Genomic DNA, 26,568 nt, shown 5'->3' on the forward strand with positions numbered 1-26,568 from the left:
ATGTGAAATGGGCACAGTTTCTGTTGGCTTGGCTATTAGCTGAAGTTGCAGCATAACCTGTGAACTGTCTGAAACCAGTTCAACACACTCTTAATTAAATTAATGCAAATATAATTTGCCAACAGCTCAATTTGAAGATGACTTATGACTATTCAGTTTAGGTTGGCTCCTTCCCAAACTTACATTCAGCACGCGCTGATTGAAATAAGTGCTCACAGGTCTCAGCAAACCAATACAGATGCAAATCTTATAACCTTGAATACGTGACCAATGCCACAGTATAGAATAAAAGAATCGCAGCAAGTGGGTCTGGAAGTGACCTAGAAACATCATTAGTCCACCTCCTTGCTCTTAAGACAGGCTCAATGATTCATAAATTATTCCTGACAGACCTCACACCAGCTTCAGTGAACCTCCCTAGGCAGTATTTGTCAATACTTAAGTGCTCTAAAAGTTGGAAAGCTCTCTTTCCTCCAGCTTACATCTCCCTAGTTTCAATTTAAGCCCATTATTTATTTGCCTCAACGTAGGGGGCACGAAGAATCATTTATTTTCCACCTCCCAAATGCAGGCTTTGGGGTTTTTCTTGAGAAACTGTTTTTCAGGTAACTTTGTGTCAGTCCCCCCTTCCCAGAGTGGACAAACCTAACTCCATCTCACAACCAGCCTGTAGTCCAGCTCTCAGCCTGCTGTGTACCCATACGCTGCACACCAACCAATTAGCCTGTATCTTCCCTGGAGTTAGATGCATGAAGTGGTTTGCACCAGACAGCAAGCAGTTAGTTATCTGACGGAGTCATCCTGCATTTTGTACATTAAGACTGGGAAATAGGGGAACATCAGCTGGAACCAGAGTTGATGGTTCACATCTCCACAGCTGATACACATCCCCTCTTTTGGAGACAGCTGAGACTCAATAGGTGTTGCACAGATACTTGGTTAATGTTCAACCTGAAAAACAGATAGCATTTCAATGGTCAGCAGCCCCTTGAGGTTAATATGACTTTTCAAGCATTGAGCTATTTATTTAGTTTACCCGTGGGATCTGGAATGCAATACTGCTCCAGTCCACTTTCTAGAAAAAATCTGAGAGTATCTCAGTGTACTGCTCAGCTTCTGAACCACGCAACGGGACACTCACCCCAATTAGAGGAAAGGTCCAGACAAGCCTACAGGCACAGCGGTACTTGGGGTATTAATCTTTAAAACAGCAGCAGTTTTTCAGGACAGTTTGAAGAGGCTCATATATCCCAACCAGACGCCCTCCTGAAACACCTCAGAAGGGATTGTGCTGCCCACCCTCATCAGGGCATTTTCCTTCCCAGTGTCAGCACTCCCAGACGTGCCACCAGGACAAGCTTGCTCACTCCCTCGCCCCCCCAGCACCACCGCTCTGTACCTGATGCGCCTGCTCGCAGCTCCCCACTGAGGGCACCCAATTCCCAGTCCCAGGGCTCAGCTGGATCCCCACGGCCTCTCCCACCCCACAGGGACCCATCCCTGCTCCCCTCAGCATCCGTGTCCTGCAGAGTCCCCAAGTCACCCCTCTGCAAGCTTCCACCTTATCTTCTCTTGGAAAACCCCTGCCTTGGCAATTTTCTGCTGTGCTGAGATCACATTATTCCTTCCCTAACTCCCTGAAGGAAAAAAAAAAAATAAAACCAGATTGGTGCAACGTGTTTTGGTTCTCACAGATTTCTGACTGGCCAAATTCAAGAGGGCACCAGCCAAGCATGCAGCAGGTGAGGCTCTGTGTATCCCCCTGGAAACCTGCTGGCAGAGGGCTCTGCCCTGCCTGTCCGATCCATGGGGAACATCATTTTACGCTGCTCATGCATAGAAAGATGTTAACTCTTCTTCTGGACAGTATTGTCCCTCTGCAGTACTTCAAGAGCGATGAATATTATGGAGACATTTGGGGATCAAACGACCAAAACATCTGAAATAACCTCATTCCCCTGGCTCTGTAGTTGGCGGTCGGTGCTCAGCCTGCCTTTTCCAACCGGCAGCATCTGAGCTGTGCCACAGCTCGCAAGCAGGCAGCAGCAGTCGCTGTCCTCTATATCCACATTATGTAACTGTACCTCTGCGTGTGGCCAGATTTCTCCAATACCAGTACTAACCACGTTTTCCAAAGTACGTTCACAGCAATTCCGAGAGGAAGGAACATTAGGAACTCACTCTTGTGAATCATCATCTCGCCTTAATGCCACATGTGATCGCGTTGTCGGCCTGCCCACCAGAGAGCCTCTGAAGAAACAACCACGCAGAGGGAAAAGAAGTCCTAATGGCAATCTGATCTGCGAATGGCTCCAGCAGTCAATGGCATTGACTGGCTCCTGGTACTCCAGCACCCCACTCAGTTTGTTCTTTGTTATCTGTCCTGGATGGAAGAAGCCAGGACACTTCCCCTCACCAGACTTTGTTAACTGCTTTCAAATTCAAGAGGTTAAAAGCACTCATGTGCAGATCTAGTTTTGAAGTTTGTTTCTGAACTGTAGTTAATGTAGCACAAACCATTGCAAACTTCCCTTTCTGCCATGTTTTCAGCTTCAGTTCCTTACAACATCCATCCCCACTTACCCCTCTCCCTCCCAGAAAAAAGCAGCGGTGTTATAAAATACACTAAGGTGTCAGTGTTTCACATCCCAGTCAACGTAACCACGGTACGTACAGAAACACGTCAGATCCCTCTCAGCAATTTTCAGAATATTTCTGTATGATCAAATGGGAGCTCACGTGCTCCTGCCATCAGAGAGCTTCACTTCTTGGAGACGCCGGCACCAGCACAGCACGTGCTGAAACTCCACCCTCACGTTTGTTTTGAAAACCTGTGATTATTTGGATTACCAGCTTATCCCAGGTTCCACTACATGGCAAGAATATTCCTCGTAATGTGGTGGGGTTTTGTGCTCACTTACACAAACCAAGGCCATACGTGCCTGGTATGCTCAGACCGTATTTTACCTGAATAAATTCCTTCTGATCTCTCTGACTGCACCAACTGAGAAATATGGTTCTTTTATCATAGGAATAAATCTCCTTAATTTTCACATTTTAACTTCACATTGAATATATCTCATTAGCTAGATGGCATTATACAGCATAGCCAAGTGCTATTGCGTGTGTTGCCTTCTTCATTATAAAAGTTTGATTCAAGACATAATAACTTATTTATTATGGGTAAAGTGAGGAAAGAATTTCCTCACACAATGAAATTTGCAGGCGATTGAGAAAGGAATTCTGAAATGTTTCAACCTAAAAAAGATATGAAAAACAGATGTAGAGATCTGATCTCAAAAATACAGTCATGAACCTAAATACAGAAAAAGAAAACATCCCTTAAGCTATTGAGAAATTTGAATTAACTAATTTGAAATGGGACTTGAAAGAAATTACAGGACTACGCCTTTTCAGAATTGAGATACCAGATGTCAGCATTCTGGGACAGTAGTGAGTTGTGCTTTACAGCAGACCCCCAGCTGGAAGAACGGATTTAGGAACTCCTAGTTGGAAAAAAAAAATAAATGGATGAAGCACAGCTAGTTAAGCAAGGACAGCCTCTTATTAATTGCTCAAAATCTAAAGAGATCCTATTGCAGGTATCATTTAGAGCTCAAATGCAGCTACCTAGAAATTGCTTCCACAGCTTAGATTCAATAGAGAATCACTGAACTATCAGGGCTTTGAAATACAGCAGCCAGATGATTGCTTCTCAAACAGCAGCAGTACCCGAATTTGCAGCACAGAAGGGACAGCACCCATGGCACAGGGTCTGAAACACCGATGAGAGAAAGAAACAAAGGGGAGCTACAAGCCAGAACCAGGGGTTTGACTCCTGACAGATGTTGGACTATTGCTACCATGACCTGAAAGCTGGCACTGGTAACTTACTCTGCTCCAGCAAAAGCAAAGCCACCTTTAAAAAGAATCACCACCAGCCTGTACGTATTAGTTTAGAGGATATAACTAATCATTGTCTTATTATAGCTTTTATATGTTAGCTGCTGTTCCACGGAAAGATCTGTTAAATACCACATCTGGTTGGAGTCCAAATTAAAAGCTCTGTGATGACCTTTTATTCCCCGTAGCAGGGTTTTGCTCGTTTGTTTTGTTTTTAAAAAGAAGGTTCTGGTTCTCCAGAACTATATCCGGAAAAAAGTGGTTTAAAATGTCAGAGACAAAGATAGAATAGGGCACACCTATGTCAAAAGAGGTCTGCCCACAAATTCAATTCACAAATCCAAGTCTCACAGATTTTCACCCTAGAAATGCCAAAGAGGAGCCCTCAGTGCTGGGCATGGTGGCAATCCCTACTGGCAGAGCTCTCAGGTAAGACGGTAAACCAGCATAAAGAAAGAAACAGTAAGCCCACGTAACATAATATTAAGAAGGTTCACATAGAGATAAGATTTTGCAACTCATTAAACACATAAAACCAATATTTTCTAAAACTGCCACAGGCTCAGCCCTTAATAGGATTTTGTATTTCCTACTTTCAGCTACCTGGGCATGCTATGTGAAAAGACCCGCTGTAATCTGGCTCTTCTGAAAGGAGCCAGGAAATATAGCTGTAGGAAATTAAATGCCCTTACCTATGGGGAAAATGAAAAAAAAGCTAGGGTGATTTCTTAATTGCTCTTAAATTCACATAGCCTCCTCTAGAGCAGGAGAAATTCAAGTGAAAGCACTGAGTGACAGCTGAGAAGACTGGCTGAATAACTTATAAGCACATCCCTTTTCTCCAATAAATTTCCATGGGAAAATAAAAAAGCTAATTCCCCCTTTAACAAGACAGTTATGAAACGTACGTTATTAAGACAGCGTTTCAGGAGCTAGCTGTCAGTACGCATCGCAGGCTGCAAGCTACCTGCTGCCCCAACACACAGCGTGCATTTCCTGCCCAGGACCGCCAGAGCAGCCCTCTCTACTCATGTTCTTCACTATTACATGAAATCCAGAAAATTTCTCTTGACCCCTTTCTGCTCCTTCAATTAATGTGAATACAGAAAAGTGACCTCTTAACAATTGGTTTTACCTTTCCTCAGTCCCTGTGAGCTTCATTTCTGCACACAGTGTGTCTGTGCTGGGCACCTTCAGAACCGAAGGGTGTGCACGCTCTTGGTTTGCTGCATCTTGAACTTGCCAAACCCTCGATGGTGGCAAGACACAAACGCAAACAACCACAACTGTGCACAAGTAGCACCACAGTCTCTCCACTGCAAATGAACCAAAAGACGCATGAGCAGCTCTTGTTGCATCTTGTCTTTCTGGATTGTTTAACCTCACTCAAGGGAAGTAGCAATGTATTACTGTCACTTGCAAAGCAGGACAGTTCTCTGCTGCAACACAAGAAAACAGTAGCTTTTTTGACAAAAGCTTGATTTTTATCAAACTGAGAAAGTTTTCAAAAACCAATAGTTTTCTACTAATGCTCTTGAAACCAATATGATTTGATTTTCTGCAAATAGCACTTTAAAAAACAAAACAAAACATTTTGCAAATGTGAAAGTTGGAGCTCAAAGAGGTTCCAAGTAACTGCAGTTAAATTCTAGATATCCCAAAAGAGGTTACTAAGAAGTATTCAACAAAGGACTTCTTGCAGGAGGAAGCTGCGTTAGTCTCACCAGTAGACTCACCCAATTGCCAATGCACACAAAGAACAGTTAAAATATCAGAAATAGAAGTAACAGAATAAAGATCAGAATCTAAATAAGAATTAGCATCCAATATGAAAAAACACAGCATTTTTGAAATTGAAAAACTCCTTATGAGTTATAAGGTAATTAAAATATTCTAAATTTTATTTTTCCTAAGTTTTCAAAATGAGAAATCATCAGAACATTTTATTGACTCCAATGAAATAAAAGCTGTAGCACAGACTTCCTTGGAGTCACAATTTCATTTTAAAGATCTACTTTCTAACACCTTATGATATAACACATGATCAGTACAATCTTATATGCAGCGTTCAAGAAAAAATTGATGTATCAGCTGCAATATAAGAGTTAAAATATTTGTAAAATCAAGACTTCTAGCACTCCTATGTAAAACTCCTATCTAGCAGGTCTGCAGCCCACCCAAACCATTCCAGGTCCTTTTCAGAACAAGTACTTGAGAATTCCTAACCTAAAGATTTTTCTACAAGTCATTCGGGCATGCTTTGCCTTCCAGAAGCGCATTATATATTCTGCAACACTGCAATTATCAGTGCCACACACTGCCCTTGATTTTAAAAAAACGCATACTTTAAAGGGACTTTTAACAACAACAACAAAAAATACTCGTTATGAGAGAATCTTATTTAATAGTCACTAAATTTAAGAGGACATTGAGAACTTTAGAAGCTTGTATTTCTCACCTGTGCAAACACTTTGTTCTCCTTATTAATACTATTGCACGTTTTTAAAAGCAACTCTCACATCCATCTCAGCTATGCAATAAGCAAGATCAAGCAAGGAAACAGCAAAGTGTCACTAAGAATATCAAAGTAAACAGCAGCTCAACAGGTAAAAGAAAAGTAAATTAAATCAAAACAGCTATTACTGAGTGACCTCTCCACTCCACTTGTAGCATTGTTACCAGATACATCATGGCACCGATTTAACAAAGCTTAACATTATAAAATTAAGTCAGGTCGTAAGTATGATGTTCTGTAAAACAGTTTCTTAAAGAAAGGTAGAATTACTGATTTTTCTCTGAAAAGCAACGTAAGCATTTGAGTGCATAGTCTCACCTGTAGATCTATGGTTAAGGGGAAGTCAATCAGCTGAATCTCCAACTCTCTATGTATGTTTACATATATAAATATACACAAATATATTTACAAGAACTCTGTTTTTGCATTGTGCTTTCCTTTGTGTAGATGAGAGTTCTGCTACAGGCTTCCATACCGCCGCTGTGTATTGTGCCTCACCACCTTCGTTATCTCTCTGATAAAATCCTAGTTTGTTCACTCCTGCAGGTATTTTAATCTTGCAAGAGAAATAATATTCCAAAGACCTGCTATCATCGCACCATTATCAGCACAGAGAATTATTTTAAAATTAGGTAAGTTTGCATAGCAATTTTGGGTAGACCTAAGAATAAAGCTGCTGCTCTGGAAATGCTATTACATTTCAAAACACATCGCATTGTCACAGCAGAGCAAGTATAATGCTTATCGCAACACACGCACAAGCCGTGACTCTGCAATTTTAAAACTTTGGTACTCATTTGGTTGGTATATGAGCATATTAAGATAACATAAGACTTTTTTCTTTTTTAAAGAGTGCATTAGAACAGGTGCACAGGCTTCATTAGAAATTTTTCACCTTACTGTCTTAGACCTAAGAGTAATTACCATATCAGTTTAACATCTAGTTCAACCAGTGCTTCCATTTTTCCATCCATGCAATGCAACAGACCCTGCTTTACCACAGATCACAGTTATTTCTGGCCTTTACACGTGTATCTTCCACACAGATGCATACACAGCAGTACTGAGCTGATGGAGAAACTTTATCATTGCATAAATTCTGAACAACAAATATTAACGAGCATTTTATACTTAATTCACCTATGCCAGGTAGTTACTTTTGAACAGACAAACCATTCCACTGAATCCCCCGTGTGGGCTGCATAATAATCCTTCTGTTACTGTACAAAGATGTTATCTGTAACACCACACAAGCCCTACAAACAACCCAGAGCTCTATAGAGCTACATAGAGACCTTCAGAGCACAGCAAAGCAACTGGCTGCTGTGCAGAGCCAGGCATCCCCTCCAACACCCAGCCTGGCAGCAGCAGCACCCCAGGAGTCCCAGCACCCCCTGCCTCCTCCAGCCCCCAGCCCCATCCTCATTGTCCTGTGGCCACCCGAAGGACAGCAGCCCCACACAGGACACACACCCTGGCACAGCCCACAGCTCTCACTGCAGCTCCATAAATGTAGCAGGACAGGACTAAGAACTTGTACTTTCAGGGGAAAAAAGGTGCTTTTGAGCCCTCAGGAAATAAGACCACAACGATGCCACCTGCACGAGCACACGAGCGTGTGCACACACCTCCTGCTGCCCACGACAAAAGCAGCAAGGGAATTGGCAGAGTGACTCAGGGAAAACAGACAGCTTTCAGTTTTCAGAAAAAAATGATAGAAAAGGGAAAGAAATACTTGTTTCTTCCACTGAAGGAAAACCTGCAGAAAAATCATGACCCTGATAGCTGTAAAACCCACAGGAAAGCACGTTTATAAATAACCAAACTGTGAGAAGCAGCTTCATGGGGAGCTCACATCTTATTAGGTACCAAGGGCTCCAGCCACAAGATGACTTTGTTAGTTACACGGCTTGCAGAAATCCATCTTGAAATATATGCTCTGTATCTTTTAAGGTACAAAGGTCAGCATTCATTAGAAAGCATGGAGTTCTCTCTTTCTATACACAAAATAGCTTATTGGAAATGTTCTAATGGCTTTTCTCCTTTCTTTAACGGATCTCTCATAAATTACAATTTCGGCTTTGAAACAAATAGAGGTAATGCAACTCGGATAGTGGAGACTCCAGCACACATAAAATACACAATTTATGAAAGTTTTTTTTATTATTATTTTTCAAAACACTTACATCACATGTACCATTAAATTGTTAATTGCGACATCAGAATTAGGGGACCTAAGCATCAACCACCAGGGCAGTCAGAAATACAGCAATCATCAGCTGTTGCTGATCAGAAGCTAACCACCAGTGCACAAGAGGTTAGGTTACAAAATGCCTTTTCATCCCTCACCCTAGATTCCACTTCATTTTCCTTCATTTCTCTGCAAATTCTGATTTTCGTCTCAGGCTAACTATCACAGCACAGACTTGAAAACCGGTTGTTTGTGAGTGCCAACTGGAATAGTTTGCAACCTTGCAAAACCCAGCTCTGCAGGCTGCGTTACGGACACAGAGCCAATTACCCAGCCCTCGGCTCAGGAGTGCTCTTAATTGACCAAAGCATCACAGGGCACCAAGCTGTCACTGCTTCAGCCTCACTGCTGCACAAAGAAGCTGCCCAGGAAAGCGCCTGGGAGGATCACTGGTTATGAGAAGTATCTTATAAGATTAATCAGGAAGATAATTTCACCTGATTGGAAAAAGAACCTTCTAAAGAAAAAGAAAGGCCATGAAAAAAGACCAAGTCTGTCTGCATGCACCTCACTGGGCAGAAGGTCCTACAGACCAGGGCCCTGTCACTAACTCCTGTTTTGGAAATGTGGGCAGGGGTACAACAAAGGGGAGAAACGATGGCAAGGAAGAAAGTAAGCTAACTTTTTTAAAAGCCTACTGTAAAAGTTTTTGTGAAGTACCATCCATTTTTAATGAATCCTCCCTACCAGCGCACAAAGGAATGCAGGAACTGGCTGATGAGTCACCTGTAATCCTTCCCTCACCTGTAACAAAACCAGATCGGTATCAGTCACACCTCACACTGATTACTTCAGACCTAGCAGCCACACCAATTTCATTTTTAGGCCCCAGGTTAGTAAGCTGCGTGTTTTCTGTTGTGCCCTCTTCATGCAAAGGGCATTTCCCCAAGCACAGCCCTGCAGTTTCAGTAATTCCACATCACCCCCTTCATGCTGAAGGGCTCCTTCCCAACATGGACTGCTCTGCAGAGCAATACATATATTTATATTTTAATAAGTTGAGCTGTTATGTTCAGAAACAGCGAAAAACAAAGGAAGAAAAACAAAGACAGAAAAGCATTTGTGTGGCAGAAGTTGATAAACACCCACAGTCCCATTTCTGGCAGCACTTATTTCTGAATCCATGTACACTCCATTGTTTCCTCAAGTGTCTCATTTTGGACGCAAGATATTGCAGTCCAAAACCAAAGCTATTTAGAGGAAAAATGTTCTTTGAAGCCCACCTGTGAGTGAGCAATGGCTGGTTCTTTCCCTCCCTCAAACCACCTGAGAGATAGCTCCAACAACTACACACATAAGTTAATAAATGAAGTTTTGCATTTTGTACTTTGATGTCACTTGGGGCAGAATAGCCTGTTTCCCATGCTTTTGTAGCCTTGGCAGTTAGAAATGTGCAATCCTGTTTCATCGCAGTAAACAGGCATACATCTCAGATCACACACATTTTAAGTATCAGCTGTTTCTCATAGTTTGTGGTGCTGGAGTCACTTCTGCAGCCAGTAAGCACAGCTGCTTTCCTCTGCCCGTACAGCAAGCCTTCCACAGTAATGCTTCAGGGGTCTTGGTTGTGTGTTTCTCAGTACGTGTAGGGGCTTTGATGGAGGGCTTCAGACTGGGGGCAAGGAGAGGGGAACTCAAGTAGTAAAGCAGTGGAAAAAAAAAATCCCCCAAATATCCATAATTTATTTCAGAGAGTTAAAGAGCGCTTCTTAGTGCGGGGTGCTTCCTTCCACCCCACACACATACAAGCACAGATACTGCTACAGGTTTCTTTCCTCTATTTCTCAATACTTTGAAAAGAAGACTCAATCCTCTTCCACGTACAAGGATTCACGGAGTTGTCTTTCACCTAGAGGAAACCGCAGGGTGCTTTCATAGGAGTATCTTGTGTCAGGTAGGAACCTATCCAGTTGGCTTAATTTAACATGAGGCTATAAAAATAAGGCATAAAATTGACCCGAGTCCAAGTAGGCTCTTCTGCAATCACTCGCTGCTCTGCCACCCCATCCTGCAGCTGCCAGGGAACTGAAGACAATGTGTTTTTTTCTTAAGACAAGGTGCCTGTGAAGCAAAGCTATTTTGCATGTGTCCCATATGGCCTCAGTCTGACCAGGCCATTCAGCATCCCCCTCATGTATAAACACAGCTGGGATCCAGAAAGGAACCATCATCCACTCCTCAGGTAGCTGAAGCCAGGAGAAGACACCTACAGAGCACACCTACCGCTCCATGGACAAGCAGGGCTCTTCCCCATGATGGCACTGACTTTCCCCCTACAAGCCAGCCAGCAGAGGCAGTCCCTGCAACCCCTCCCAGTGCAGCAATACTTAGACCCCAAGTTTAATGCTAACAGGGACAATTAATTTCTGATTCCACCTGCAATAGTCATTGAAGGCTTCACCAAAGCTCGCAGCTCAGGGAAGGGCGAGGAGCCCAGCTGTGTCCTCACTCCTCCAGGAGCAGAAATTCCAAGACCCAGATCTGAGCACAAAGCATCACAGCCCCCAGGCAGAGCAGGCAGGTCATGGTCCCTTCCATCTCCCCCTGCTGGGGATCCTGGGGTCCTGATCTGAAGATGAAGGGGACTCAAGCTGTGGGACGCAGCCTTCCCCCCACCCCAGCTGCCCTGTGTGCCGGCAGCCTGCCCAAAAACAGGTCGGGGTTGTGCGTGGTCCTTCAAGGAGCAGCCCGAGCTGCCACTTTGCCACCCACTCACTGCCTGATGTGGGGCTGAAAGCAACCAAAGCAGGCAGTCCTCAAGGCCCAACATGAAGGCTCCAAAGCGAGTGTTCTATTTAAAGACGGAATGATCTCGGCTACTTGACACCCATGGGCTCGGCAGCTAGGAGAATTTATAGCTCCAACTTGCTTCAGATAACGTTAGTCGAGTTCACGAGTCTGTTGTGCATCTGAGGACCAGCAGATTAACAGTAGAAGCTTTGCTCTCGCTTTTATTTTTTTTAGGGGAAAGTTACAGAAAGCCCCTATTTGTCACCTGGAATTGTGCCACAAGCACTTCAAGTTAACAATAAAAGTAACTCTGAATTACACCTGATGTTATTCTCCTCCACTTCCCCATGCTGAAAATTCCTGGACCTTACAGGCTTTGGTTAGGCTGAACTGCCACAGGGACTTTTTAAATTCATTGAAGTTAATGAAAAATATTACAGAAGTTACAACGTGCACAAAAACCTCAGAAACCTTGACCAGACAGGATCACAGATGGGCTACAAGCACTCGTTCTAGTTCATTCTTAACTCATTTTATGTAATACCCCTTCACTTCATACAAGTGGTTGCGTATTTACTTCTGCTACTAATCATGCATATGGACCAACAACACCATGTTCATCCAAAGCAACCTATTTTCATCATGATTGCACTGTTTGCCAAAGGACAAGATGCTCTCATCCTCCATAAGTAACTGAAAGCAAGTTTTTACTGCAGCTGACAGAAAAGCAGCTCTGTTGGTGCAGCACTTGCTTTATTATCAACAACAATTTTCAAAGTAAGCACTGGTGCAGAACAGGAAGAACACAAGTCCCAGTGCACATGACCCCAGCAAGTTCCCTTAAATAATCAGTAAAACCTAGAACAAAGCTGACATATTTGGAATCAGTTTTACAGGATCTAGGTATCAAACGTTTCAGCCGTGAGCCGTGCAGGCCTGCAGCAACAAGATACATCTGGAAATGTGACTCCCCCTCCTGCACTGCTCTACTTTAATAGCCAGAATTGATCCCGCGCAGCCAACCGGCACAGCTGTAGCAGCTCCAGCGAGTACAACGGGTCACCCTAAACATCATTCCAACTTAAAAAAAAAAAAAAAAAGACAGCATCAGGAGAGCAATGTTAAAAAGCTGCTTATTGTACAAAAACCTGAAATAAACACCATGATTTTAATCCCCAAACTATGCACCAGAGAGACATCCATTTCAGGAGCAGACTTAGGCAATACCTACTTTATATTTATTTTGTAAAGTAACAATTCAGTTGTCAATGTAGCAAGCAGCCAAATGCTATTTATTCTTTTAATAAAAGATACGTTTCACAATGTATAGCCAACTTTTTATTATTTTCATAAAAAAAAAAAAAAACAAAAAACTTCCTCCATCTGTTTGGTCTTACTAGGTTTTAAAAAGTTTTAAACACTTGAAACAAACCAACCATGGTGTTTGGACAAGTATAGCTAATACCTGCAGGGACCACAACATTGCTGTGCTCTGTACAGAGCCACCGTTTATTAAGGTCCATATTTTGCTTTTTTTTCATTCACTTTGTAGCAAGACAGTTACCCAATAACTCTAAAAGGCAGCCACCATCCATACCGATTCAAATACAACTTCTCTGGATTATAATGAAACAAAAAAACTTTAAAGTAGTTTTCTGCAGAGCTGGACTACAGCAGGACTTTTGGAATCTCTGAAAGAACTGGTAGCTTTAGTAACTAACTACATTGCAGCTTTTCCACTAAAAAAGCATTAGGAAAAGACTAGAATGCAACAGAAAAACATCCCTTTGGGGTGTTATCTAATCATTTTCTTATAAGCTAGCAATCAATGCTGGTTTAAGCTTACTTGCCTAACCAAAAATTGCATTAAAATTCAAACTAACTTTGGTAAAGTGCTGCAGAGATTCTTAATAGGATCAAATACTACTTAAAGTACATTTAATTTTCCTTTAAGAAGTTTGGAATGAAGATCAAATTGAATTCACAAAAAAGGCCAAAGGAAAAAAAATGCTAACGTTACTTGAGCCTGTATTCTCCTATCTGTTTTCCTGAGAGTTCATGAATAAGCGTTTTGTATCCCTCTGGAGCAAACAACTGAAGAACAGATGGCACTAGGTCTTATGTTACTCTTTCCTCGGTGTTTAATTGACATGTATGTTCCCATACTACAGCATTTCAGTTCACCCATACTCCCCTTGTGTGCTTAACTACCGTATTACTTATTAGTTACGTTGAATTCACACACTGCAGCAAAGTTATGTTCCAGTAAATCGCTTACTGTGGTCAGATTGTGTACACTAACACTTGGTATGAATTAAAATGTATATGCACTTATGTGGAAGACCCTGGAGTAAGGGGGAACAAGATCCACCCGCTGCTTATTTGTGACAATGCTACAGCCATGACAGGGATATGCAGGACCTGGCACGTTTGGTAGAGGTGAATAACTGTTTTTTTTTTTTTTAGAAAAAACTGTTGGGAGGTTGGTGAACTGAAAACCCAGGTAAGTCCATTCGAGCGTAAAATGGAGCATCTTCCAAAAGAAACTTGAGGCAAGTACAATTGCATGCGTTCACTTATTTGTTCTTTCAGGGACTGAGCAGAATGGATGCCAACACGCACTGACCTCCCAGTTGTACACATTCAGAGGAAATCAAGTCAGTGCTAATGAACAAAACAGTTACTCTAGAAAGTTTTTGGTAGAAACTTATCAGCAGCTGATTTAGAACTCAATCTGAATTGATCAAACCCTGTAGAGGCCTGGCTGGCAACTGAGAGGCTTCCCTGCCATATGGCTTGCAGGATTAACAAATGGGAGAAACATGCCTTCCAAAAAGGACAGACCCCACTGCCTTCTGACACATCTCCCATGGCTCAGCGATGTCCCATCATCAGCTGTGCCACTTCCACACACACATGTCCAGGTACACACACACCCGCGGGGTGCAGGTCAGACCTGCATCTGTCACCCTGCAGTCTTAGCAGGCTCCCAGCTCTGGCACAGCAGAGGCTCCAGACATTCATTAAGACCCCGCAAAAGCCTCACTGTAAAGCCAGCGCCTGGCAGTAAGGCAGGTTTCTCACTTGCGAGCAGGCAGAAGAGCTGCAGAAAGGAAGGGACTTGGTTCCTCCATTTCAGGCTACAGAGAATAGCGCGACATCAGATGAAGGTCGTTTCTAGCTGTCAGATTTCTTGGCTTCATGGGAAAAAACAAAACCAACACAACTTCCCCCTCCCTCACCAAGCCAGGCTTCAGGCACACTGAAATCAAGTCTCATCAAGATAGCATCCAGATTTTCTAATATGCCAGAATCACTTCAGGGAAATAATGCATTTCTAGACATAACCTGAATTTCACATACACAAACCTAATCGATTGGAAAGCCAGTTCTGCTGCTGCATGACTATTTCAGATCTCCTCCAAACATTACTTGCATAAATCACTATTTCAGAGAAACAAAGATGTCTCTTCCAACAACAGTGCCAAGCATCACGCACTCCCATGAGATGTGCTTGGCTGCCCTTTTCTTACAGGCTCTGAGTGCCACACGTAAGTGCTTAGCTTACACTTGTGTTTCCAGGCCAAACCTCCTGGAGAACCTCCTAAAGATGCAGTAAGTGCCCTGCTGCTGGCAGGGAATGGCTATGAAGTGGCAAGTCTAAAACCTGCCTTTCCTCTGATCAGACAGTTGTACCAAGCTCTCCTCATCACTCACACCCAAACCTGCCAGTACAGCTGGGCTCCTGAAATGCAGGGATTCACCAATACCTCCTCAACACTGCCTTCCTACCTGGTCCTTACAACAGGCGCTCTACCCTCCACCCACCCAGCCCAGCATCGCTCTTCCTGATCTCTGCAGCACCTCTAGTATCTCCCAGCATGCAAAAATCCTGATGCCTCCAGTAGCTGAATTGCTGTTACCATCCTTCTTTTAGCACATCATTACCAGCACCCCTGGGCTTTCTTCAGACCTCTGTTACACCCTGGCCACAAAACAAGGCAGCAATCAGACCAAAATGTAAGCATGTTGCACACACACAAGTCAGACAGTGTGCCAAGTGCAAACATTATTCAGATTATAGTTCCAAAAATCAACGCCCCTTCCCCACCCCCCCATCAGCTGCAAACAACAGATGACCAAAGGGACCAGGAATATCCTTTACATCAAGATCTGATTTTATTTTCAGTCACTTCCTTATACTGCTACAGGACCACACGTGCATAACAGGAAACAGCTCAACTGGTACCAAAGGTGTACAACCAACCCGTATGGAAACATACTCAAAAGCAAAAGAAAGGAGTCTCATTTGATTCAAAGGAACAATGTGAAGTCTGACCCAGCTCTATTTCATTTACTGAATTTGAGAAGCAGTCTATTAATAGTTCACTACCATATTCCTATCCCGTTTCTCCCTGTCATGGAGACAGCGCTCCTAACAAACACCAGCAATACAGGCACGTGTCTTCATATTGACACTGTGGACCAGAGCTAAACCAATTGCTTCAACTGAAACAGAAGTCACTATCTCAGAAATAAACATGAAACAGACAAAATTAGTCTCCAGGAGTTAATTTAATATAAGCACATAGCAATATCAGATTCAAGCTTTCAGATACATTTTTCCTCCTTTCTTCTTCCAAAGGAATTTGCTAAATTGTTCTGTTCATTTACACTACAAAGTTTACCAAGCCAATAAATTAACAGCACAGATAGTAACAATCTGCTCTTCTGACATCAGATGAATGCTGTCGCCAATAAGGACACCATAAAAGCCAAACTACTGCACCAGTGAAAATCCTGAAGTTTTGACTTTTCCATGAAGAAGCCACCTGAATTCACACAGGAGCTCAGGACATCCTCCTTCCACTGCCAGAAGCCGCTTGTTAGTCAGTGTCAAGTGAACTTTAACACTGCCCATTTTATGGGCACCCACTTCTAACAATGCAAACATTTCTGCTTACACAAAAACATCCATGCCATGGACCTGTCATAGCAAAAGAAAGAGTGCTAGGAAAGTACAAAGCACGACACTCACCTTGTAAGATGAAGTCTCTCCATACAGAACTATACCACCAGAAGCTCAGCAGAAAAGCTGCAGAGGGACACAGGGATAATTTCTTGCCACCCCACTGCGCCATTTCTGTTGAAGTCCTTCACAGTGTTCTTTATTTGGTAGCTATTCAGAAAATGCAGTCAGAGCTATTTCAGCACTCTTGATTTCTTTTTTTCAAACGGGGAAGGGGGGAAATTTACCTCTGTCCCTCCCTTTGCTCTTCCATAGCTCCCCAGACACCTCTAGCATCTAACGCCAGAACTAAGCGGTCACACAGAGCATGTGGAGGACATGTCCACCCATAAGCACAGAGCAAGTCTTGTGCAACTGGTGGAAAAGGCACAGCTGCCCTGCAGCATTCACCAACACACATTTCTCACCTCTCCACTACAGGTACAGCAACAGCAGGAGACGGCGTATCTTTTCCATGTTTTTAGCAAATAAAACCCAAATGAATTACAACCAAACAGAAACCGTAGTGTTCAGCATCAAAGCAAGAACCAAGAGGTACAATGAGATCTTTGCGTTTGAGATAGTACAGTGTGAGGCTCTTCTGCAGTTTCCCCACGCGTTCCCTAAGGAGAACAGGATGGGGATTTTGGAAACTATTCATCCAACTAAAAACATTATTTGGCTTGCCAGCAGGTTGGCAAAAGCCTATATTCGTTATTCATGATCTAACATTTTACTTACGAGCACAATGCTTGAAATACTGTTACTGAAGCCTCACCACACAGCAATTGTATGCCACCAATTAAAATTAATTATAGCTGTTGAAAACCTTAGAATGCAAACCCTTCCAAACTGCAAGGGCACACTAATCCCATTCCAATACTTCAGTTTCAGGAAGGAACAATAAACTTATTTTCTAGCTAGAATTTGACTAAAACTTTCATGTCTTCACAGACAGGTCTAAAACCCACATCTAGCTTGGTTACCATTTGGGTCCTACTCTAATCCTAGCCATGATTTCGGTTCTGAACCCTAAAGCCATCTTTTCAATTAAATAAAAGGACTGAATAAGACTGGCTTGCAGGGTCTTTGTATAGATGAACAGAAAGAGGCAGACACCCAGGCAACAGTACAACTGGGCTGAGAAAACTGCTGAGCAAGGAGAGGGGATTAATGCCTGTGTGGAACCTCAACACTGTTAGCTTTTAGCTCTCAGGCTCTAAAAGTAACAAGCCAAGCACATCTCTAGAAGAGAGACAAAGTACAACGCGTTGCCATTTGCCTGCAAAAAGGCTCTCCCATTGTTTTTGATGGTGTGAGATTGCAAAGGAAGGCATTTTGTCTCCAGCAGCATGGCAGTCGTGGCTCCCCCTCATGTGTATCTGAACACTAAATTTCTACAGAAAGGAGCATATCCAAAAGGCACAGTATACATAAGAGTTTCCAAAATATTGTGAATAAAGTGATTCTTCACAGCGCTCTGGCTTGTTTCCATAATAAAAATCCCTTGCTGAAGCACGAAAGTCCTGCCCAAGTCAGTACGCAGCTACTTGCACCTTCCATTGCTTCTTTCTTGCAGACTAATCCTGAAAGCAAAGACCTCATGTGGTGTTGGAGACCTGTGCCATTCAGCTCTACTTTTTCACTCCAGACCCAAGCACTGTCTCCCACAATTCCCATACACTCATTCTGGCATTACTTTGATATCTGCATAGCTAAGGGACATGAATGGTTAAAGAAAAACAGCAGCCATAAACACTTTTGTGGATTTACATCATTTTTTCTAAAGTAGCTTAATAACAAGCACTCTTGCTACAGTTAGGGGCCTAAACCAATTTGCATATATTGCATTTAAAACATCTAGCAGCAAGACCTGATTTAAATTGAAGCACATACAGCTGACAACAGAAACCAGTGGGAATTTTGGAATTACTACAGATTATTTCTTTACAGGCAGTTCAGGAATTCCTAAACAAGTATACAGAATAAGAAAAGCAATCTCCAGTTAAACTTCATACTGCAAACTTCCCTTCCCAATCTCCTTCAATTTAAATGACCCAAACACTGGAATTTCAATAGAATGGATTCTCCAATACATCTGGCAGTCTTTTGTAGCTAAAGCTATTCTGTTACAGAAAATATCTTGAAAACATATTTTCCCACTCCCCTGATAGAACATACTGCAAAAATTTGGCAAAAAAATGAATTCCTGCTCCCTGTGATTGCTCTGTTGCATTCTGGCCGGTGCACGCGAGCTCTGTCAGACAGCTAAACCACCCCAGCCCATTCCCATACACACACACTCCCTCAGAGGGGACCTGAATTACTGCCCTAAATAAATCTCAGGTGACTGCAGTATGAGCCTTACACATTCACAATTCGGTTTCCAGCAGCCACCGAACAGCGACGAGGCCTACCTCATGCGCCCTGCTCCTGGCACTGCTGTGGGGCTGAGCTCTCCTCCAGAGCCCCCCGGCAGCCCCCACCACTGCCCCCCAAGACCCCCAGAGGCCAGAGCCCTCCCCCAGCCCCATAGCTGTGGGGCATGAGCTGGGGCTGAGCCTCCTCCTGCACCAGCACAGCCTGCCCTCAGCTGCGCGGCCTCAACCTGCCCAGCCTGCGCGTTTTGAGCTCTGCCTCATGGAAACTGCTGAGGCGAGAGACTGCGAGGGCCGGGGCGCGCTGCCTGTACCTTTTCTGAGGGAAGCAGCGCTGCGGTGAATTGCAACCCTATTGTGCAACAAAACCGCCGGGGAATAAAGATGCGGCTGCACATCCATCCCTGCCTACCCCACCAGGCCGGGAGTAACTCACACACGGTTTGTGCCAAGGGTAAATAAATAAATAACTCAAGCTTCATGCAGCACGATATTTACGTGCTATTCTCACACCCTCACAGGCCATGAGGCTCAATTGTCCAGGGGGAGTTTAGGGACCTGGGACTGGAACCAAGAGCTGCATCGCTAGTTCCCACCGAAATCATGGAGCCAACTCAGACCAAACAATAGCTCAAGGGAAAAAAATAAATAAATCTATATTATGTTTCTTCTCTCAAATAAGGTCTTGTTAGAATAGATGTTAACAGAAGGGATGCACATAATAGATACTAGAAGCTTCACAAATAAAAAAAATGAAACATTCTACTGGCATTTTTACAAGAGCAGGAATATATGCGTACATACAGAAGCATATGGTCTCCAACTGAGACTATACGCACTGTAAAATAAATAAACAAAAGGCAATAACCATGCCCCACAACAGCAAAATGACAGTATTTGTATCTTCTCTCCTTGGGTATTACTGGGTGACTTCAGTCTAAAGACCTAGAAGCTAAAACAGGCCCATTATTTCAAACCTCACTTTTCAAAGGTATTTGGATACACAGGTCTTTGACCTGACTGAAGTGCTAGTGCACAATGCATTAAAAAAAGGAAAGCACTCAAGTGCTTTCTGAGGTTCAATTCACAAGTTGGTGACAGGCACAATTTCAGAAGAGGGAACGGGCAGGGTAAGAGACAGCACACGTTCCTGTCTGCATAAAAGCACAGCGCATCTATATTTGTGGGAAAAGGGAAGCACGCTCCTGCAAACGCATTTACGTTCATTTATACGCTGCGTGTGTTTCTTTAACCTAGACCTGCCGCTTGGCTCCTGCTAAATCCAGCTGCTGTTTGTGAAGTGTCAGTCTGAAGTGGCTGGGGGGTAGGGAGGGGAAGAGGAGCTGTGCTGAGCTCTCTTCAGCATGCTCTGCGCATTCAGAGAGCGACTCGTGACCTTTTTATGCAATATGACAGCTCCTATATTACCACAGCTAGCTCGGCAGCCGGGTGCAGAGCTGTGAGGGTTAAGCCTGGGAGGAGTGTACATAAGGTGGTAGATGTGGAGCCAATGAGGATATTGCGCTATAGTTAGACACTGGATACTAAGCAATGGTGACTATAAAGGCTGCTCAAAGCCAAGCTTCTGTGGATGCCACCGGCACCTTGCCCTTAGCTCCTAGGCTTACAAAGCAGAAATAAAACACAGGCGGATCAGCCGGGCTTACCTGAAGTTCACACCAAGCAACTTCCACCCACGTCTCGGTGTCCAGCCCCTTGTAGACCGTTTTGAAGGATCCCCTCCCGAGTTCAATATCAAACTTGAGGAACCTGCCATCCAGCGAGGTGGCAACGGCTTTCATGTCAGCCTCCTCCTCCGGCTCCTCTTTCTTCGCCTTGCCGTGGTCCTTGGAAGCATCCGCCGCCTCCTTCCTCTCCGCATCCTTGCCGGCTTCCTTCTGCTCCTCCGCCCCCGGGGCACCGCCGGGGGCTGGCCCCGGCTTCAGCTGCCCGGGGGGCTCTGTCCCCAGGCACCCCTTCTCCTGCCCCTGCCCCGCCTTCGCCCTCTCCGCGATTATCCTCCGCGTTTTCGGGAGCAGGATAATTTTCCGCTGATGCTCCGACTCGGGAAGGTCGAAAGCGGGCTCCTCCTGGTCCGAGTCCACCACGCTCCTGCGCAGGAACCGCTGGTGGACCAGCTTGGGGTCCCTGGAGCCGTGCGGGCGCAGCGGCGGGGCAGCGGCGGCCCCATCCACGTTCATGCCGGGCTCGGCAGCGCCTGGAAGCCGCCCGCGGCCGCCTCCTCCCCGCCGGGGGGCCGCTCGGGCATCGCCCCCGCTTTCCATCGGCTCTCAGCTCCTGCCGCCGCCGCCGCCCCCGGGCCGGGGGGAGTCACCGCGCTGCGGGCCCGCTCCGGGCCGCCCCTCCGCCACCTGCCAGGGGCAATGCAGAGCGCACAGCCCTGATGCACCGCTCGGACCCGGTCCCCCCTTCCCTAATCCTCCCCCCCAGCCTTCCCCGGTCCCCCCTTTTCCCTCGTTCCCCCCCTCCCCGCAGCCGCGCCCCCCACACCGAGCCATGGGGGGCTTGCAGCGGCGGCCAGCCGAGCTGCGGGGCCCAGCCGCACCCCCTTAGCCCCCCCCCCCCCGTGCCCCCTTATCCCCTCCCGGGGGGAGCTTCGAGCACAAAGCGGGGGTGGGCGGGGGCCCCTTTTACTTACGTGCGGAGCGGGGGGCTGCCGTGCCCGGCGCCATGGACGGGGATGAGAAGGGCGGCGGGGAGGCGGGGCGGGTGCCGCCGTGTGTGTGTGTGCGCGAGTGTGGCTGCGGGTGTGTGTGTGTGTGTGTGTGTGCGGGTGTGCAGGGAGCCCCTCGGCCCGCCCCTGCAGCACGCCCTGCCCGCAGTGCCCGGCCCCCCCCCGGCTCCCTCCGCTCGGCTCCCGGCGGGGCTCAGGGCGCGGGGTGCGCCCCTGCCCGCGGCCAGCCCTGCGGCAGCCCCCGCCGCGCCCCCACGGGCGACGCGAGGATGGGCGACGACGCCGGCGGCGGCAGCAGCAGCCGCCCCCCCCCCCTCCTGCCCCCCCTTCCCTTCCCTTCCCTTCCCCTCGCTCCTCCGCCCCCGCCCCGCTTTTGTCAATGGGAAGCGCCCCCCGCCGCCCGCCCCATTTAACGCCCCGCCGCTGCCGGGCCGCCCACGGGGCGGGGGGGGCGGCACCCCGGCCGGCCCGCACCGCCCCCGGCCGCCGGAGACAATGCCCCGGCCCCCCCCAGGTGCTGCGGGGGGCGTCCTCGGAGCCCCCCACCCCTTCGGGTCTCCTCCTCGGTGCCCCCGAGCTGAGCCATTTCTCCTTTGTCCGGGCCCCGCGGGGCGGCAGCCGGGGGGGGCCGTGCCCGGAGCCCCCCGCAGCGAGCCCCTTCCCCCGGCCGGCTGCGAGGCGCGGGGCTGGCCCTGCCCACGGGCCCTACCTGCCGGCAGCGGGGGCGCTGCTGCCCTCTGGGGCGTCGCGTTCCAGCGAACAGGCGCCTTTGGGTAACGAGGATTTAACGAAATCAGCGCATCTGAAAAAGAAAACCCGAACCCACCGGGTTTACCAGTAGTTGTTACCTGAATTCAGAATTCCTGAGGTTTCTTGACTGCTAAGCAACCGCCGTCAGTTTTTCATTATTCATTTTCAGATGGGATTGTGAAACCTTTTAAAATAAAAATACTGCTGTCTGTCTTTGTATTTTTAATTTTTTTTTTGTTGTTGTTGTTATAGAAGCTCCAGTTTTTATTTTAAAATCGCGGTTGATGACTAGTAATTCAGGGTTTGGAAACATTTGATCTTTCAGGGGGTTGCTTTTTGAAGTGTCTGAATACAGCACAATGCAATTATTAGTTCTAGGTCTTGCAGCTGTGGCCTAGAACACAGGTTTGCATGATGTGTGAAACTACAGAACGACCTACAGCTAGTTCTGTACCTTGGGCTCTTCCTACTCCATGGACAAGACATTTAATTAACAGAAAGCAGCATAACATTAGCAAGAGAAAAGCAGGGAAGGTTAAGAGCCCTGACACCTCCCAGTTATTTGATTAACTTGACCTTGAACTCTCATCCCAGCTAGAGAAATTCCCACCACCATGTAGACGAAGGGATGAGATTCAGGCTAATGAAACTAAAAGTAGCAGCCAACATTTCACTCAGCAGCTAGACAAAAGGAAAAGGGGAGTATTCTAGAGCTGAACAAATATCAAAACCACAAATCCACAATCAAGAAAAATATGGGGAGAAAAAAGACTTGATGCACCCATTTGTCTTTCACTGCCAGGCCTTCTTGGAGGAAGACAAATATAATATATGCATTCATATGAGGACTACATCAAAAACCAGGAAAGAAAGGAAAGGATATCATTATCCCTTGGAATTACTCTTTAACCTGGGGGAAAACTGCAAAATACCCTGCAATTATGGAGGATTCAATGTCTCCCTATTACAGCATTAGGTCATCCAAATTTGAAAGGATTCCCCCCACTCCCAGGGCTCTTACCAGGCTGTTTCCTCGGTGTAGAAGCACTATTAACCAAACCAATGTGCGTTAACAAAGGAAAACAACTCTGTTCCTTCCGACCTGTAGGAATCAGCCTAAGAGCACAGCCACAACAGCCTCCTAAGACACGGGCCAAGAACACAAACCCTGCTGAGCTGCAGGTGAGCTCCTTACCAGACCCAGTGCTCGGTAAATAAGCAAGAGCCATCTTCACCCCAGCTCTCTCACTGCTGAGCATCCACTGGTGCTTGCTGTGGTGTCCAGCGTCATGAGAGCACGTGTGCCCACTGCTCTTCTGGTGTCCATTTGGCTCCTGAAAAATTTTAACACAATTTGCACATCACAAACTCAATAACGACCCACTATCACATGTTCGGAATCTGTTTACGCGGATGATTTTTAATAGTGGCCTTCAGGAAGAGCCCATCCAGGCCTTTCTGGGTGTTAACAGCCAGAACAGATGCAGCACCTGGAGACACATTCAGCACTCAGCCATGCAGTCACCTGGGCTCTTGTTTCCAGCAGTCTCCCCAAAGCCCTGCCATTCAAACACAGATCCCTCATTGGCAACGAGAGCTTGACAGCTGCATAGGGTGGACTCTTGAAGAAAACCTACAGGTAAAGACTGACACAGCCTTTCCACAACCTAGCCAAGGACTCCCTAGCTGATGGGAACAGGGTCCCACCAGCTACATCTCCACCAGCTGCTGCAATGGGTTTGCTCTGCCTGCCTTCAGTCACTCAGAAGGAAAAACTGCTGATTCGTCTGCTATCCTGACTTCAGCCCTGTGACAGTAGACAGACAGGTAGATAAGGGTATGCTTTATTACCAAAGAGCACAGAAAAAGGTCAGAGTCTACAGTTTTCCTGATTCTTAGAGCAACCTAAGAGCAAACTTGAAATAGATGCACCACTGGAACAGCTGGCATGCAGGAGGCATCCGACACTGCAGCTCTTCCCAACAGTAAGGCAGTGAATGTGCTACCTCCAGCACAGTGACCTTAACCAAGCCTTTGCGTTCAATACCTGTTCTTTGTACAGCTGAAAGCCCAAATTTTTTCTCCATGCAAACAGCCACACTTTCCCCCAAGCACACGTGGACGTTTCCACCAGAAAATCAGATAACTCTGAACATCCGTGGCTGCTCCACTGACCAATGTAAGGAACAGTCTGCCTCTGCCAGAGAGCAAATTAATGGCTGATGTTACTCTTAAAAAGGAGAAAAATAGCCTTTTTCACCTCATAACAGCCAGTATTTTCTTTCTGTATTTGTTAGTTTGAAGGGAGAAAGTCAAGTCCAGTTCCCCATGCTAACAACTTGACTTTCAGGTTCTCAGATACTCAGAAATTTTTATTTGTTTAAAATAAATGTTTGCTATGGACTGGAGAAACATTTATATTGGCCTTCAGTTTTCTATTAACTTGTTTTTTATATAACCTATAGCTTGATTAAAAATGGGTCAAATACTTGTTGGGAGCTGCTTTCAGTTGGACGGCGGGTGTGCTCTTACAACCGCACATCTGCTACTGGCCCTACTGCAGGGTTATATAATAATTGTGTTTTCTTTAAAAGAATAAGAATAACTGAAAATCCTGGTCTCACAATATAGCCTCAGTTAGGTCATCTGTGTTCTGTTCTAGCCATTTGTTTATAGATACAATAGTTCAAGTCGTTGAGTTAATATAAACTTTTATTGCAAATGTATAAAGAAGAATCTCTGCACAGTGAAATCGTGGATGCTGCTGAACTCACCAGGCAGGTAGAGCAGGCTGGCAGCAGCAAGTGAGGAAAGCATGCATCACCCCAATCACAAGTGGATAAATGCCATTTGTCTTTGCTTTTACGTGTGACACCAGTACAATTTATCACTCCAGCATGTGTGACTACTTAAACTCCAAAGAAGTTTTGGTTTTAATTCCTACAGATTTTAGTAGTATTTTATACGCCCTTTAATAAGATGCCACAACTGTCCCTCTTGGATTCTTTAAAATCTTAAAAATCTTAAAAAGTTGGTGCTGCAAAGAAATGCACGGAGAGCATCTGCACTGCCTCGTGGTGTCGCTGAGGTGTATTCCCTGATCCCTGTCCCAGGAGCTGTGCTCTGGCCTCTAGGAGGTATAACCTTATTATATATTATATAATAATATATAATTATATATTATATACTATTATTAATAATTATATATTATTAATAATTATATGTTATTAATAATATATATAACATTGTGAAATATTATTATTATATAACACAGATATCCCTCATTTCTGTGTGATCTACATGGAGCATCATCTCTCCGTGCCAGTGCATGAAGGTGAAGTTCGTTTTTCAGACAGGCAGGCTATCACCTTTCCCACCCCAAAACTGACCAGCAATGATTAATAGTTGTTTAAGGATTACTGTGTGATTCAGAAGTTTGTATTTAATTATTTATCTGCTTTTATTTGCCAGGAAATGATGGCTTTGAGCCTGCAGTAAACTCAAATGAACTACCCAATTAATTTCCAAATGCTTCTGTGTGGCCACGAGGATTGCAAGAGTTCAAATAGCATACTGGTATTTTTTAGAACCTCTCTCCCTTTCTTGTGCCATTGTGTCTCATGATCCCTGCAGTACCTTTATCATAAAAATAAAATAGATGGATAGAGCTAAATAAGGACTAGATAAACATAAGGAATAGAGTAAAATAGGCTGAATCAATGAGTCCAGTATGGCACTACATGACACAGGACTCGACAAAATGTTAATGTGTATGTTGAGAAAGTGAATAGCCTTTACTTCTGATTGTATTTTTTTTAGCTGTATGGAACTGTGTTTTATCAAACAGCACATCAAACACATTGTGTGTTGCAAAATGCACACGTTTAAGACAGAATGACAATGCCAGTATTCCTTATAACATAAAGGATGAGGCGTAAGTTCTTCTAAGTTTAATAAGAACACCTGCTCATCTTGTTTCTGTGCAACGCTGCTTGCTGTACTTATGTCTTTGATCCTGTTTTTTCTTACAAATTGAAGAAGCGATGAGAGCATATAACCTGACCACACAAAGAACTCCCCTTCATGCAACACACGTCCCAGTGAATGGGTTCGTTTCCCAAAGAAGAATAAGAACCAGCAGTGTGGTGGGAGGAATGCACCCATTCATCTGGCTGGCTGCAGTGACTCTCAATACACTGCTACAATAAAGTTAAAATCCTGAAGTACTTCTGCTGTGGCAGTAAGGTGAACTACAAACAATACACACAAGGTAAACAACATAAGTAACACAGAGACCATGGCACACATGGATGAAAACAAAACACGTAAGAGTCAACG

The 26,568-nt window shown here is 45.1% G+C and overlaps 1 protein-coding gene across 12 annotated transcripts in view; it reads right to left on the reverse strand.

Annotated features, from left to right (window-relative positions):
• Positions 1-21,681, reverse strand: part of WNK2 (WNK lysine deficient protein kinase 2) — a 117,478-nt gene extending 95,797 nt beyond the window's left edge. For 5 of the 12 annotated variants that reach the window (XM_084531391.1, XM_084531389.1, XM_084531388.1 and 2 more), the window contains exons 1-2: positions 21,445-21,679; positions 20,453-21,157 (exon numbers count right to left, since the gene is read on the reverse strand). In XM_084531391.1, the coding sequence (XP_084387517.1) occupies positions 20,453-21,070 (618 nt within the window). In that variant the 5' untranslated portion in view covers positions 21,071-21,157; positions 21,445-21,679. Of the gene's footprint in view, positions 1-20,452; positions 21,158-21,444 lie in introns of all 12 variants that reach the window. The other 7 variants (XM_084531383.1, XM_084531384.1, XM_084531387.1 and 4 more) reach the window with 3 other exon arrangements.
• Between the last annotated feature and the right edge of the window lie 4,887 nt (positions 21,682-26,568).

Source organism: Aythya ferina, assembly GCF_964211825.1.
Source record: "Aythya ferina genome assembly, chromosome: 10".
NCBI classification, from domain to species: Eukaryota; Metazoa; Chordata; class Aves; order Anseriformes; family Anatidae; genus Aythya; species Aythya ferina.